Raw genomic sequence first — 16,092 nt, forward strand, 5'->3', positions numbered from 1 at the left:
TAGTGGTGTTGTTTTCTTGAGGTAGTCCACGATTATTCTTGGATCCCAAATCGGTGGTTTTGTAGGTCTAGTCTTGCGGGTGGATATGGCTTACATATGACGCACTACTATGTTACTGCTGATGTCTTTACTGATCATAGGTTTGCAAAAGGTAGCTATGGCTGACTTATATACAAGAATAGTGTTATATGAAAGACCTTCCTTATTGTATGAGTGACCCAGGTATCTAGCCACTTCAATCGGCTCGGGGGTATTATAGCTTATCGTGTTGGCCATGCACCATGTCTTCCATTTGTCAAGGACAAAGGACGCTACGATAGAAGCGTCGGTCCTGCCAGCCTGCTAAACAAGATAAGCAACCAGAGAGATAAATAATCGAGAAGAAAAGGGGGTAAAGGGGGGCCAGCACAGAAGAACACAAGGCAAAAAATACGATCAACATCTCAAGGGACTTCAGAGTCAATAGCGAATAATAGTAAATATCTTGTACAAATTGTAATTCTTGTATCACCATCGATGTATTTTTATTGACGTAAATTTTATTTTTATTACGCATGGCAACCGGAAATATACTTCCAAATTTGATTAATTCGCCGATTGGCGCTGTCTCCGCTCTTTTCGTTCGTCGTGAATTACCGTGAGTTGGGTTTATCGACTCTAATTTTAAAAATCTAAGTAATCCGGCGAAATAAAAATACACCTTATATATTTATCTGCTCAGAATCGCAGAAAATTGTACGACAGTTTCGAATATGTGAATATTTCTGCCAACAATTTCGAGAATATCTCTAAATCATTATCTGTCCATAGCATGTTGTCATTCGATTCAGCCGTACTTCAACGTGGAAGTTTCAAGTTTATTGCAGTGAAATAATGCAGTTTTGATACTATACTCGGTTTCATCTTCAATAGTCATCCAATACCTTACACCGGTGCTTTGACAAATTTTGGCCAGTCTTATTTTAATTCATATATAGTTGACATAACCTCTTTCGTTTTGCGATATGTCAAAACTATAACGCGATTAGTTATTTTAGTGACATTGAGATGTGAATAACTGTGCTATTATTCTTAATTGTGTTGTATATCACATTAGAAATAAAGCTGTGGTTTATTGAGGATATGAAATCATTTGTTGTCAGAAATATTTCGTGAAACCTAGCAGGATTTTTGATGTTAAAGTGAAATTTGAGACTGCAATACCATTCTTCTGTATCATACGATTTGGCAAGATTATAGAATATAAATCTCATTTGAATTATCAAGACACTACTTAATTATATGTAAATAATCTGTCAAACGACATTACCGTAATCTCATTCCTACTTACTGTCAAATTTAAATTGTCTTCCACACATGGAGTTTTCTTATCGATTGTGTACATTTACTCCCTTATTTAAAGTAAATTTTGAAATATTTCACTTACAATGTCGCCATAAAATTATATTAGTATTCACTTTGTAAGTACGTGTTTGGGTGCTAATTTTTGTGTTTCCTGTAAACACGGCTGCAATAATAGGACTTTTTAGTGAGATTATAGGGAAAGTCTGATAATTGTTCACAGTGGACAATTAATTAAATGTCATTTTCTAAAGCTTTCGCTGATTTGAATCACTAGTTTTTTAGGTGGAGTGAATGACTATCAACAATTTCTCATAAAAAATATGTTAGAAAGCCATGAACTACATCAGGTTTTAAACCAAATCCCATGCTGGATGAAGGTATCTTCATCGCACTGTGTTGCCATGTACTTCGAGCATCCTGTATGCCTACCATTCAGATGCTTTCTACCTCTTGGGGTACCTTTGTGTCACTAGATTTATCCAGTGATGTCTCTTTGAACTATGTGCTCGAAACAATGAAATAAAACCAAACAGAGACCAGGTATGGTTTTTCAATTACTTGGCTGCGCGCAACTGAATGACTTGTGGTTTACACTGTGAGCGCAGCATCAGTCAAAACTTGCGGTGATAACCACACACTGAACTACATTTCTTATACTATTCGTATGAGACACAGAACTGTGCTACAGTTTACTGGTGTGACTTCCATACATCACCTTACTGCGCCTCACCGTTGAGCGAATTTGTCAGACAATTATTCTGCATACAATCCTTAGCACTCCACACTTCGATTCTACCTGTTAACAGATGCCCTGCAGCTGTAAGCCGGCTCACACATCCAAACTTGTATCAAATGCATAATAATAATAATCAGGGGCGCGACAACCCGGTGTGGGTCCTGGCCTCCTCCAACAGCTCCCTCCACCTGTCCCTATCCAGTGTGGCCGCTTTCCAATTTGGTACCCCCAGAATACGGCAGTCACTGGCAGCTCCATCCCACCAGCGAATCTTTGGCCTACCTCTTCTTCTAGTCCTATTGGATTGTTGGACATCAATCTCTTTGCCGGTTCATTGTCATTCATACGGTGCACATGACCTAGCCATCGTAGTCTCCCAATCTTAATTGATTGAACTGCGCTGCAATCTTCGTGCAGCCCATAGAGCTCAGCATTCTTGCATTCAGCTTCATGTCTCGAATGCAACACGTCGGAATATGTAGACGTGACTTGTTGGTATTTAAATATGACAATAGTATCTATTTGACAGATAGTCAATTTTTCAGGGAGTTTTGTCGGTATCAGTATTATTTTTATTATTGAGATGATTTAATATTAGTACTAAAACAATGATTTAAAGATGTATGGATATTGTAATGTCGTAATAAAAGAAATCAAGCAGATGGATAATCTTTTTTTTAGTTTCCAGACACTTCTTCCACCTCATAAATGAGTCGATGGAGTCGAAATTTCCATTTTTTTGGTAGAACAATAATATTTCCATTCGATCCGTCCCCAAATGTTGTACAAAATACAGCAATAACCCAGGATTTGCCATAACTGCAGATAGACACTATTGTTAGATCACCGTCGATATGTTACCTAATGGACCTCAGCTCACTGCTCGAATGCATATCTTACATGCGTTCAAAATGATAGATAAGCGTACCAATAGTTACTTCGAGACTTGAGATTGGAAATATCAGTGCGGCATATATTATGATTATACGAGAAGAGACTACTCCAAAAGATTTCTGCGGTACCAGTACATTGTTTGATGGCATTTTTGTGCAATGACATTCAATTTTTGTTGACGACTTAGACATTTCGAGATGTTACACGCGTCACTGTCGCTAGGCATCTATGTGCCCAGCCAACTACGCAACATGAATGCGACACTCCTACTAAGTTTGCTTCATGGCTGAGTTGCAGACGAGACAAGTTTAGATATGCGAACCGGCTAAACATTAGTGGAACACTCAATCACAGGTCATTGTGATCTGTCACACTTGTAATTTTTTTTGTATTCAGGCAGATTTAGGAAACAAAGATTTACCATAAGAAAATGTCTTGAGTATTTTTTGTAATTTATTTCTGATGTATTGGGAGGTCACTTAAGTAGCAATGTCTTGAATATTCAATGGGTTTGTATAGTCATGCCAAAAATTTCCATTGATAACATTATTGTAATTGTGTAGATGGCGCCAGCGCAACCTAAGGCTAAGGCGGCTGCCCCCGCTAAAGCGGCCCCCGCAGTAGCAGCCGGTGGAGTGAAGAAGGTCAAGGTCAAGCAGGGAGCCTCGAGGAACTCCGTGCTCGGCAATGGAATCGTCCGATTCTCCAAGACAAAGATGTTCCACAAGAAGGTAACAGACAAACTGGCCTATCCGGGGTAATCTACCCTTGTCTTATCCGAACACCATATAATTTTACATTAAGTTGACTGGAATCAAAAGAATTATGATTCTTCCTATTATAACTCATCAGATCTATTTTACATACCTACGGTCATAAAAATATGATATAGGATTAGTAACTTTATAGAAGAACTTAGGTAAACTTTTTCTGTTAGTTTACATGAGGTGCATTCCTAAATTATGGATGCCAGCACATTCCTAATAATTGACAAGTATTCGATATTATTTCTTCCATCGTTGGATGGACTTTCCACCTAGCAGAAGTGAGGGGTGGAGGTAGGCTGTTAAGATCGAACATAAATTGTGCATACTAAATTTTGTCAGTCATACTTATTTGTTTCCATTGAACTAAGAATACAAGATTGTAAATGGTACTGGTTAGTTTTTGAAATTCAATTAAACCCTGCCTAATCCAAACCATAATAGTTTAGGTATGATAGGGCGATTCGACAAAAATAGTGCACAGTTTTTCAGTCATACTTATTTGACTTGATTGAATTAAGAATACATGTTACAGATGGCGTTGGTTAGTTTTTTTTAAATTCAAAGCCCTACCTAACTTAATCATAATAGATAATTCTTATATCTATAAAATATTTTTTGACTGTTTATTAAACCATCACCATCCGCAATTTGTTTTCTTAGTTCAATGAAAACAAATACGTATGACTGACAAAGTTTAGTATGCACTATTTATGTCAGATCTTAACATCCTGCCTACACCCTTCGCCACTGCCACCTAGTGCCTTGATTTATATTACTAAACTAAGAGAATGTCTCAAATATTTCTCTAATGTTCTTATAGAAGTGTTTATGAACAGTTTTTATACAATGTTGATTTGTTCACGTGCAGATGTATCGTACAACTTTGTGCACTTACTACAGTTACTTCGTACAAACCATTGATATACTACTGGATGAGGTGTTCCCATACAAGTGTCATTTTAAAAATGTACCACAAAAGAAGATATTGCGAATATCGTCTTATAATATTTCCTTGTAGGTATAATGCGTTAAGAACGTTAACATGGATTCCCGAATTTCACCCGTATTGCCCTGGCTGTAAAACTAAATTTGCGTTCTTGGAATAGTGACCCTAAGGGTTTGCAACCCAAAGCTTGCAAGCTACCAAAAATTCATGTCTGAGCGGACAGAGCAAGTCGTCATGCGCTGACTAATAGTTAGAGTAAGATGCAAGCTAGATCGGGCTTACTCATAATTATTGCCAGGTCGTTTTCGAGACAAATATTAAGTGGGCTTATATCGAGTTAAGTCCGCTGATATTAAAACAGTAAATTTTAACACTGGCCGAGTCACTGAAAATCGGGCGTCATTTTAACACTTTACGGTCCGGTAACGCCACATTGGCGTCCTTTGCAAGCCGAACGTTACGATCCGGTGACGCCTACGTGGCGTCCTCACATAGGCATATCTTTACTGTGAAAAATAAATATGAAATTTAATATTTGGTTGCAAGATCTATCGACAGATGGTTGAATGACATGTGCAAGAAGTAAAAGCATGATGGAAAAAAAATATTTCGGGGTTTTTACAGAGATGGCAGACGTAATACCATTCAGTATTTTTTTGTACCTATACCATTTTTTTTATTAGTTACAAGCCCATTTCTAGACGGGTGAATCACGAGACAAACAAAAAAGGTAATAAACACTCAATGTTATATTCCAGTGTCGTCACTTCAACTTCGAAATTTAATTGTCGACCCTTTTCAGTGGTAGTCTACCATTTATGAACCTGCATTCTTTTTTTTTTAAATGAACGCGATTTTTAGCTATGAAATTGCATCCTATTTGATAATTTGTCTTTAATGGTTTACTACCCATGAAACATCCACCATGCTTCATAGAAATCTTAACTTGAAAATGAGAACAGTTATAAATGTGAACTTGTATCGCGTTGTCATTTTCGTTCGCTTTTTTCGGGAGATTATTGCTTGTGTAACTGCATAAATAATAGCTATTATTATTTATATTGCACTAATTTCATTGAAAAAATAATTAATCTAAGTATATTTTAGCTAGGATATATATTTTTTATTAGTTTTATCTCCAAAAAAACTTTTTAAAATGGAGGACGATTCGTTTTTAAACAGAGGAAAACTATGCGGATTGTATGTCAGATATTCCCAGTGACTGAAGATATCGGAGATTTTAGTGTAATTTTCAATCACAATCAAATATTTCCGGGGATTTCCGCAACTAATAAACGTTTAAGAAGAAAGTGTAAAGTGTGTTCCTCACATAAACTTCGAAAAGAAACTATTTACATGTCCAAAGAGTGTAAAGTACCTCTACATCTACATATTGGTAATTGGTTTTCTTCGTATAATTTAAAAAAAAGTGTATTAGTTAGTTCATTTTACATTCATAGTTTTATAAACTATTTCAAATAATTTCAGCTTTAGTGTGATAATAATTCTTTCGTGCCTAGCCAGTTATCTAAAGGTATTATCCATAAGATTGAGTGTTGATTCAAATATTTTTGTGGAATGTAGATGTTTGTTTTACAATCCTATTGCTCATAGATTTTGTTATATGAATTTTTTACGCACGCCTCTGCACTGTTATTGGATTGTCTCGATTCCTACAATAATACCAAATTGTAATAAGCGGTGGGAATGTATATGCGTGCATTTTATTTATTTGAATTTACTCGAAAATATGCACGCCACGCCACTGCACTGCCTTTATCGGCTAGGCCATAAAACCAATAAATCACTAGTAAGTGTTAGTTCGGGAATGAATGTGCATTTATTTTTAAACACTTCACAGTTTGTGTGAAGTCTTTGTTATTTTATTATATTTGATAATCAGAGATTGAGTAGCTAGCGCTAAAAATGAATTGATACGTATTCTATAGCGGTGTAAAACATTTTGTATTTGAATATTTTATTATATTTTTTAATTAAAAAATAATATATTGTGATGCTTTCAATAGGCTGTTTCTTTACATTATATTCAACAAATTGAACTAATCTAATAACATATAATAAATAATATACGAAAATTTACAAATTATATACTTTACCTTTATGGAACGCTGGCCAGAGGTTGTCAAGTGTTGAATAAATGACACAATTTGATGCATTGATATATTTTAAGTATTTTCTGAAAATTTTATTGAAATATATCAATAGGTTCAAAAGTTATATCATTTTTAACTTCGCGATCGAAATTTGTTGATTTTCATTAAAAAATACCGGATATTGGCGTAGGTTCTTCGCGAAAATTCGCGGACCGTATAGTGTTAAGAAGCATATGATTCATCCAGTAGTATATCAATGGTACAAACGGAAAATTATTTTTAAAAAGTGGGGAAAAAATTCACTCATAAATTGAGATGTCGCTTGAACTACTTTGTTATTTTTCTCTTTCCATAAAATGTCTCCCATCTAGATTCAACTCGACTTATATACGATAATTCAAAAGGTTTTATATTGTTTTATTACAGAATAGTATTTTAGGTAAAAACATTATATTGGGACAACATTGGAATAATGAATAGTGAACTGCACAATTTAATTTTGACAAGACAGTAAGTAGAAACAAGCTAAAATCAATATCACTTTTTTTCCAGGCTGTGTACCGCTTCTTGGGTAAGAAGACCAAGAAGGTGCCGAAGCCCAAGAAGCCCACCAGTGTGGTGAAGAAGATCGGAGGAGACAAGAACGGTGGAAGCAGAACCGTCGTCCTCGCCAAGAGGAAGTCCTTCTACCCCACCCAGGATAAGATGCCCACACCCCATTATAAGAATACCTTCAGCAAGCACGTTAGGCACATCCGCAAGAACCTCGTGCCTGGAGCTCTTCTCATTCTCTTGGCCGGTAGACATAAGGGAAAGCGAGTCGTGCTCGTCAAGATCTTGGACTCTGGACTGCTTCTTGTCACTGGACCTTTCAAGGTAACCTTCCACTTTGATAGGAGGAAGATTTAACATATGGTTGTTTCGTTATTGATAAATGGGTTTCTAATTTTAGAGAATAACATTGGAAAATACTTAACAGTGAAAAATATTTCAATCAATTCGAATGTTTTCATTCAGATGAGCTGAAGATTGGATGGATACAAGTTCAGCGTTAAATATGTGATTGTAAATTTGCGTAACGCGGTCGGAGTAACATGACAAAAAAACTCACTTCAGTGAACCGATAGAATGTTTACCATGTCGCTGCGAGTAGACCACATGCAAACTCATCGAATTCACATGGTATTTGACTTATCGCGTGACTCGAACCCGGGGAGCACGGTGTAAGTCATCAGCATATCTGAACGTGCCCCATAAGTATGAGTTAATAGTATATTTTCCATGTATCGGTTGCTAGCGGAGTGTGCAGCCATCGTGTGGAAACTGATCAAGCATCCTAGTGGCTCGCCGAAAAACATGCTTACTCACTAGAATGTGAACCAAGGCCTGAACAACAACGAACCATAAGTGTATGTGAGAAAGCATTCAACACACTTATATTCTCCGCAATATGCGTTGAGTAAGATTGAATTTATATGGCTGAATTAAATATGTTTTGTACATATCGCTGGTAAATATTGGTTTAAATGACTCCATTCATTCAAAAACTGCGAGCATATGTATTGCTGAAATTTATTGTTTTTGTGTTAAATATAAAGTTAGTGGTAATTATTTGTAGTTGATTTAATAGAAAATATGGTTAACTATGTTGTGTTTAAAATTGGTAGCCATAAAGAGAAGCATGATAGTATTAACGTATAGATAGGTAAATAATAAAATTGAGGTTCTACTATGCGTTAATACGCAAGGAACACGGCCTCATATAGCTGAACAATACACACTATATTACTGAGATGTGAACGGTTTTAAACATTCTGCAAATGCATTATCACTATTTTAAGAATACAAAAATGCGATATTTTCATTGTAACCGAACCTTTAAAAAACCCAGTCCGTTGGCAATGCTTAACAGAAAACAATATTAATGTAATGAAATATTGTCTGCAGGTAAACGGATGCCCCCTTCGTCGCATCTCCCAACGGTATGTGATCGGCACAAGCTCCCGCCTTGACATGTCCACCGTTAAGTTGCCCGAACACCTCAACGACGCCTACTTCAAGAAAAACAAGAAGTCCACAAAGCGATCCGTCAAGAGGAAAGAAGGTGAAGACATTTTCACCGCCAAGAAAGAGGTCAGTTTATTCCAAAGATGTTTTTTTATTATTATAATTTTTCTAAGATTTTAAACTTGCAGGAGGATCCATGGTTCAGGCCTTCTCAAACTCTATGAAAATACTTGGGGTCTTCTGTCTTCCCCTATCCCAGGACACATTTCAGTTCATCAGTGTTCTCAAAGACATCTACAAGTCGCAGCTCTACTCTGACATTTAAATTCGGGGCATTGTCCTGAAGATTGCATTCATCGCAGAACAGGGAATGGTTCTCCCCATGAAAACCATATATATACCATCATATCAGCTTGTTTATTTCTGCTTAGAGGCAATGCAACTAACCAGGGCATGGGTAAGATCGTATGGACTGAATCCATTTCCTCTTGTCTAGGGATGCCCTGGTAAGAATCTTATCTACATGCCTTGGCACATTTCCTTAAAGTACTCATTCCAGTCCATGTATTCTTCGGTCTACTGATATGGTATCTTCTTGATGGCCAGCTACTTTTGCCAGATCATTCACTCTTTTATTTCCATCAATTCCTGTGCATACATGTTACATGTGATGGAATCCTTTAAAGGCGTACAACCTAATTGAACCCATTTCATTCCACATCCAGTTTTAATCGGTCATGTCTCGAGACCTAAATAGGTGATGTGAGGTATCTGAAGTCGTTTCGACTGGGAATGTCTTTATAGCAGTCACCACCACACTGGTTTGGGTGAGGTTGAGTGGTTGAATCTTCAAATTGCTCGTGAGACATGGGGGCAAAAAAAGGTAGAAACATTTAAAAGAAAGCTTTTATAATCCTCAGCTATATGCCGCAAGGCACGGTTAACTTAAACTTTGATTTCCGGATATCAAAATGAATGTTAATTCGGCGTTATCTCCATGTCCAATCCTAATATGGAGGTTTGTATTAAAATAGATTTTTGTCTTTACAAGAAATGGATGTTTGCCACTTGCTCAACCTATTATGTAGGTCCATACTTGACTCCAACCACAAATTGAAAAACAATATGTGTATTTTCCAAACCCAGGATTCGAACCTTGAACCCACAACATAATAAGCCGACGCGTAAGCCCCTCGGTCATTGTGGGCGTATGTCTTTTACATAAAAGATATTACTAGTATCCAGCAGCTAGATCCTAGCAGCCTATGTGCAATTTTTTATTTGATGCAATTCATTTTTTTTCAGAATTGGTTAGGTAACTATATAATTTTGAGGGGGGGCATGGAACAAATAAGGTTGGGAAACATATCTGTATTGGTATTCTTCTTCATTTTGTATGGCAGCACCTCCACTTTGTTAAAATTCGCCGTTGTCTCACCAACCACCTAATTTAAAATTATCCATATATGTAATTTTTTTAATAGATCCAATTAGTGGGGAGCGGTTCATATAGTTAAATTTGAAAAACCACGCTCTGTAGATCATTACATATCCTATACTCTTACGAACGTTTCAACCCGATTAGTGGGAAACTGTCCTATGTCGATTCTGTCTTTGTGGGCCGCTCATCCATTGTTACCCACCCTACATCAGCTACACACGTCCCGATACTGAGCGAATGGTGCTAATGAAATCAGAAACTCAGGAGGGCTTATAAGATATAAAAACTACATATGGACGTCAAATTAATACTGTTATTTTTGTTGTGTTCCAGAAATACGTGGCATCAGAACAGCGAAAGGCTGACCAGAAGACCGTTGACGATTCCCTGCTAGCCATGATCAAGAAGAGTCCCGACCGCAAGATCTACCACCAGTACCTCTCCGCCATGTTCGGACTGAGGTCTTCGCAGTACCCGCACAGAATGAAGTTCTAACGTGTTTTGTATTGTGATGTTAAAGATAACTATTATAAGATAAGTGGACGGTGCGGTTTTATCAATTGATTTGGTAACACTGAAAATAATTAACAATTTTGTATTGTTAAATAAACAACTGAAAGCAAAAATGCCTGTGTTTTTACTTATTTTATGTCGTTTTACTACCCAAAGGCAAGTAAGCCTCTGAATATTCCATAGATGTTGAAAAAAAACCTTTATAGAGATGGAGCCTAAATGTATGCAATTGAAGCATAAAGAGGACCTTTAGTAAAACCTCATTAGTAAGAACAGTGATAATTCGAAATTTTCCCGGAAAAAAAGTCCCTTGAATATTATTTTCATATAAAACCATATTTTTAATTCGAAATGATTTCAGAGTCCTGGCATATAAAAATATTCAATAAATCGTAATAAAGTTATTTCATGAGCCAGTCATTGAAAATTGTGACACTTTTCTTAAAACATCAAAAATGACTTTGAGGTAATAAAAATAATCCTGACATTTCATGACCCAAATTAGTAGGCAGGCACGTCTATGATCGGAAACGGAATTAATGAAAAAAAAAAAAATATATTTTTCTGCCATACATTTCGTAGTTCGAATTTTTCATGGAATTCATATTACCGAGGTTTTACTGTACTAGCTGAGCCAGCTGGCGGTCGCCAGTCTGTCTCGCTAGGTCTTGCAGACGGCTTGGCGGTGTTGGATTTTAATATAATTGTGAAGTATGCATAGAGTTTTCCCTTCGGAATTGATTTTCATTCACCTCAAGACATTTTGCTGATTTGTCAGTTTTACGATTTTCAAGTCGTCACTGTCAATATAAATTTGGGGTCATATGCGTAGTCTATTCTGGAGTCTAGCCTTCACAATATCGTCCGACACCACCTCAGGTTGATAGGCCAAATAGAACAGCTTGCAATCGCCGATTGCGACCACTGACATTTTAATAGAATAAAATATGTGTAGTTATATAAATGTTTCGTTAAAACACGTGCATTTAAATATGATAAATAAATATACATCTCATAAATTCGAATATAAAGCAATGTATGTGATTATTATAAATGGCGATCCAATATAACATGAATATTAATCTGCCACGGGACCCATTTAGATAATAAAAGGTTAGCAGTATATAAATAATAAATGCTTGCAGCCGTTGAATAATATTTAAAAAATCTAATTTTGAATTAAAATTTAACCTTAAATAACATAGTCTTCCGGTGCGGGACATTCATATCGAAACAAAATTTATTTTGGGTAGGGTTTGCGTATTATAAATAGGTAGGTATATAAAATCACAAATTAAAAAAAATATAGCAATTTATATGACCAAGTAGAGTAGAATTAGGTTGGGATAACCTTCATCCAGCAGTGGATTGATTCTGGTTGATGATGATAAAAATGATATTATGAATGGGTAAATATAATATCAACAATTTTGATAAATATAGCAATCGTTTAACAGCTAGTAGTAGAATCAGGTTGCGGAACCCTTCATCCAGCAGTGGATTGATCCTGGTTGATGTTGATGATTATGATGACGATATGAATATGTAGATAAATAACATTAGCATTTTTAATAAATATAGAAATTCAATACTGTCAAGAATCAGATTGCGGAACCCTTCATCCAGCAGTGAATTGATCCTGGTTGATGACGACGATATGAATGTGTAGTAAATATAATGTCACCGATTTTGATAAATACAGCAATTCAAATGACAGAAAGGAGTAGAATCAGGCTAGGGAGGCCTTTATCCAGCAGTGGAATTGCTCAGGTCGATGAGGATGATAGAAATAGGTATGATATCACAAATTTGTTTAACCGCTTGTAGTAGAATCAGCTTGTGAAACCCTTCATCCAGCAGTGGATTGATCCTGGTTGATGATGATGACTATATAAATATGTAGATAAATATAATATCACAGATTTTCATAAATACAGCAATTCAAATGGCAGAAAGGAATAGAATCAAGCTAGGGAGGTCTTTGTCCAGCAGCGGATTGGTTCAGGTCGATAATGATAAGGATGATAGAAATAGGTATAATATCACAAATTCGTTTAACCGCTAGTAGTAGAATCAGGTTGTGGAACCCTTCATCCAGCAGTGGATTAATCCTGGTTGATGATGATGACTATATAAATATGTAGATAAATAAAATATCACAGATTTTGATAAATACAGCAATTCAAATGACAGAAAGGAATAGAATCAAGCTAGAGAGGCCTTTATCCAGCAGTGGAATTGTACAGGTCGATGATGATGAGGATGATAGAAATAGGTATAATATCACAAATTTGTTTAACCGCTAGTAGTTGAATCAGGTTGTGGAACCCTTCATCCAGCAGTGGATTGATCCTGGTTGATGATGATGACAATATGAATATGTAAATAAATATAATATCACAGATTTTGATAAATACAGCAATTCAAATGACAGAAAGGAATAGAATCAAGCTAGGGAGGCCTTTATCCAGCAGTAGAATTGTTCAGGTCGATAATGATAAGGATGATAGAAATAGGTATAATATCACAAATTTGTTTAACCGCTAGTAGTTGAATCAGGTTGTGGAACCCTTCATCCAGCAGTGGATTGATCCTGGTTGATGATGATGACTATATGAATATGTAAATAAATATAATATCACAGATTTTGATAAATACAGCAATTCAAATGACAGAAAGGAATAGAATCAAGCTAGAGAGGTCTTTGTCCAGCAGCGGATTGGTTCAGGTCGATAATGATAAGGATGATAGAAATAGGTATAATATCACAAATTCGTTTAACCGCTAGTAGTAGAATCAGGTTGTGGAACCCTTCATCCAGCAGTGGATTAATCCTGGTTGATGATGATGACTATATAAATATGTAGATAAATAAAATATCACAGATTTTGATAAATACAGCAATTCAAATGACAGAAAGGAATAGAATCAAGCTAGGGAGGCCTTTATCCAGCAGTAGAATTGTTCAGGTCGATAATGATAAGGATGATAGAAATAGGTATAATATCACAAATTTGTTTAACCGCTAGTAGTTGAATCAGGTTGTGGAACCCTTCATCCAGCAGTGGATTGATCCTGGTTGATGATGATGACTATATGAATATGTAAATAAATATAATATCACAGATTTTGATAAATACAGCAATTCAAATGACAGAAAGGAATAGAATCAAGCTAAGGAGGCCTTTATCCAGCAGTGGAATTGCTCAGGTCGATGATGATGAGGATGATAGAAATAGGTATAATATCACAAATTTGTTTAACCGCTAGTAGTAGAATCAGGTTGTGAAACCCTTCATCCAGCAGTGGATTGATCCTGGTTGATGATGATGACTATATAAATATGTAGATAAATATAATATCACAGATTTTCATAAATACAGCAATTCAAATGGCAGAAAGGAATAGAATCAAGCTAGGGAGGTCTTTGTCCAGCAGCGGATTGGTTCAGGTCGATAATGATAAGGATGATAGAAATAGGTATAATATCACAAATTCGTTTAACCGCTAGTAGTAGAATCAGGTTGTGAAACCCTTCATCCAGCAGTGGATTGATCCTGGTTGATGATGATGACTATATAAATATGTAGATAAATATAATATCACAGATTTTCATAAATACAGCAATTCAAATGGCAGAAAGGAATAGAATCAGGCTAGGGAGGCCTTTATCCAGCAGTGGAATTGTTCAGGTCGATGATGATGAGGATGATAGAAATAGGTATAATATCACAAATTTGTTTAACCGCTAGTAGTTGAATCAGGTTGTGGAACCCTTCATCCAGCAGTGGATTGATCCTGGTTGATGATGATGACTATATGAATATGTAAATAAATATAATATCACAGATTTTGATAAATACAGCAATTCAAATGACAGAAAGGAATAGAATCAAGCTAGAGAGGTCTTTGTCCAGCAGCGGATTGGTTCAGGTCGATAATGATAAGGATGATATAAATAGGTATAATACCACAAATTCGTTCAACCGATAGTAGTAGGATCACGTTGCGGAACCCTTCATCCAGCAGTGGATTGATGATGATGGTGACGATATAAATATGTAGATAAATAACATTAGCATTTCAATATTGTCAAGAATACAATCAACGTAGAGAGGCCTTCATCCAGCAGTGGATTTATTGAGGCTCGTGATAATAATGGCATTATATATAGATAGGTAGATAATAATATAATATCACTGATTTTGATAAATATAACAATTCATGTGTAAGTAAGGAGTAGAATAAGTCTGAGGAGGCATTCATCCAGCAGTGGATAGGTCAAGATTGATGATGATATGGACGATAAAAATAGGTAGATATATTACAATATCACACATTTTGATGACTATAACAATTCGTATTAATTTCTTTCATTGTTTGCAATGGCAACTTTGTTAGTTTAATATGACTATATTCTGATCTATGGAAATTAGTAGCCTAGGTAATTATTCAATAAAAAAAGATTGAGTGAACAGCCACAAAGAAGTATTTTAAAAAATCAAATTTGGAATATCACGTTATCTATGAAATGATCCTGGTTGATGATGATGACGATATGAATATGAGGATAAATGTAATATCACCGATTTTGATAAATACAAAAATTCATATCACAGAAAGGAGTAGAATCAGGCTATGGAGGTTTTTATTAAGCAGTGTATTGGTTCAGGTCAGTAGCGCACCCAGGGGGGGGGCCAGGGGGCCTTGGCCCCCCCCAAAATATGAAAATCATCAGAATGATTTTACACATTGAAATCGAAAGCCAATAAACTATACCTTGGGCTTAGACAAACAACACGGCAAAAAATGATTTGTAATTCTCCAGCACCCTTTTTAGTAAAATTTCTTAGATTTTAATTTCTAACACAAAAATTTCGAAACACTGATGTCAGGTTTTTTTAGAAACCCGTTCCCTAATGAAATTCTCGGTGTCCACCCGAATTCTGGAGTGGTATAGGTGATGGCTGGGGAGGGTTGACAGGGCTCTAGCCTGGGGGCCCGGGCTGTGGGGGGCCGGCGTGTCGGGTTGACCAGATAAGTAAGATAAACACACATCATCACAACATTTTAAATTATATAATTGTCCAATATATTTTCAGATTATTATGTGTCGATACTCGACAGCTCCATTATTAAAGTAGATGTATTGAAAATCGCCAATAATTCACTGTATAAGTACCCTCAATTTGAAGTAAAACACAATTTAAAAACGTTAATGTAGTGTTTTACACTGTCTTTAATCTAAGCGGTGGATAGGGGGCCCGTCAAATATCCTAGCCCAGTGGTCGGCAAACTCATTAGTCAATAGAGCCAAATATCAACAGTAC

The 16,092-nt window shown here is 36.1% G+C and overlaps 1 protein-coding gene across 3 annotated transcripts; it reads left to right on the plus strand.

Moving 5' to 3' along the window:
• Window positions 1–611: 611 nt before the first annotated feature.
• Window positions 612–10,875, plus strand: RpL6 (ribosomal protein L6). 3 transcript variants are annotated; one of them, XR_015071180.1, is made up of 5 exons: window positions 612–637; window positions 3,538–3,705; window positions 7,354–7,677; window positions 8,749–9,796; window positions 9,897–10,875. XR_015071180.1 is itself a non-coding variant. In XM_085950514.1 (5 exons), exons 2-5 carry the CDS (start codon window positions 3,538–3,540, stop codon window positions 10,742–10,744), a joined length of 840 nt encoding a protein of 279 aa, XP_085806640.1. In that variant the 5' UTR covers window positions 612–637; the 3' UTR covers window positions 10,745–10,875. The 3 variants fall into 3 exon arrangements, 2 of the variants coding, with proteins under 2 accessions (XP_085806640.1, XP_085806641.1); XM_085950514.1 differs by having other exon boundaries at window positions 8,749–8,934; window positions 10,583–10,875; XM_085950515.1 differs by having other exon boundaries at window positions 614–735; window positions 8,749–8,934; window positions 10,583–10,875.
• The last annotated feature ends 5,217 nt before the right edge of the window (window positions 10,876–16,092 follow it).

Source organism: Rhyacophila brunnea, unplaced genomic scaffold, assembly GCF_057557595.1.
Source record: "Rhyacophila brunnea isolate RB1 unplaced genomic scaffold, BYU_Rbru_1.0 scaffold_23, whole genome shotgun sequence".
Classification (NCBI taxonomy): domain Eukaryota; kingdom Metazoa; phylum Arthropoda; class Insecta; order Trichoptera; family Rhyacophilidae; genus Rhyacophila; species Rhyacophila brunnea.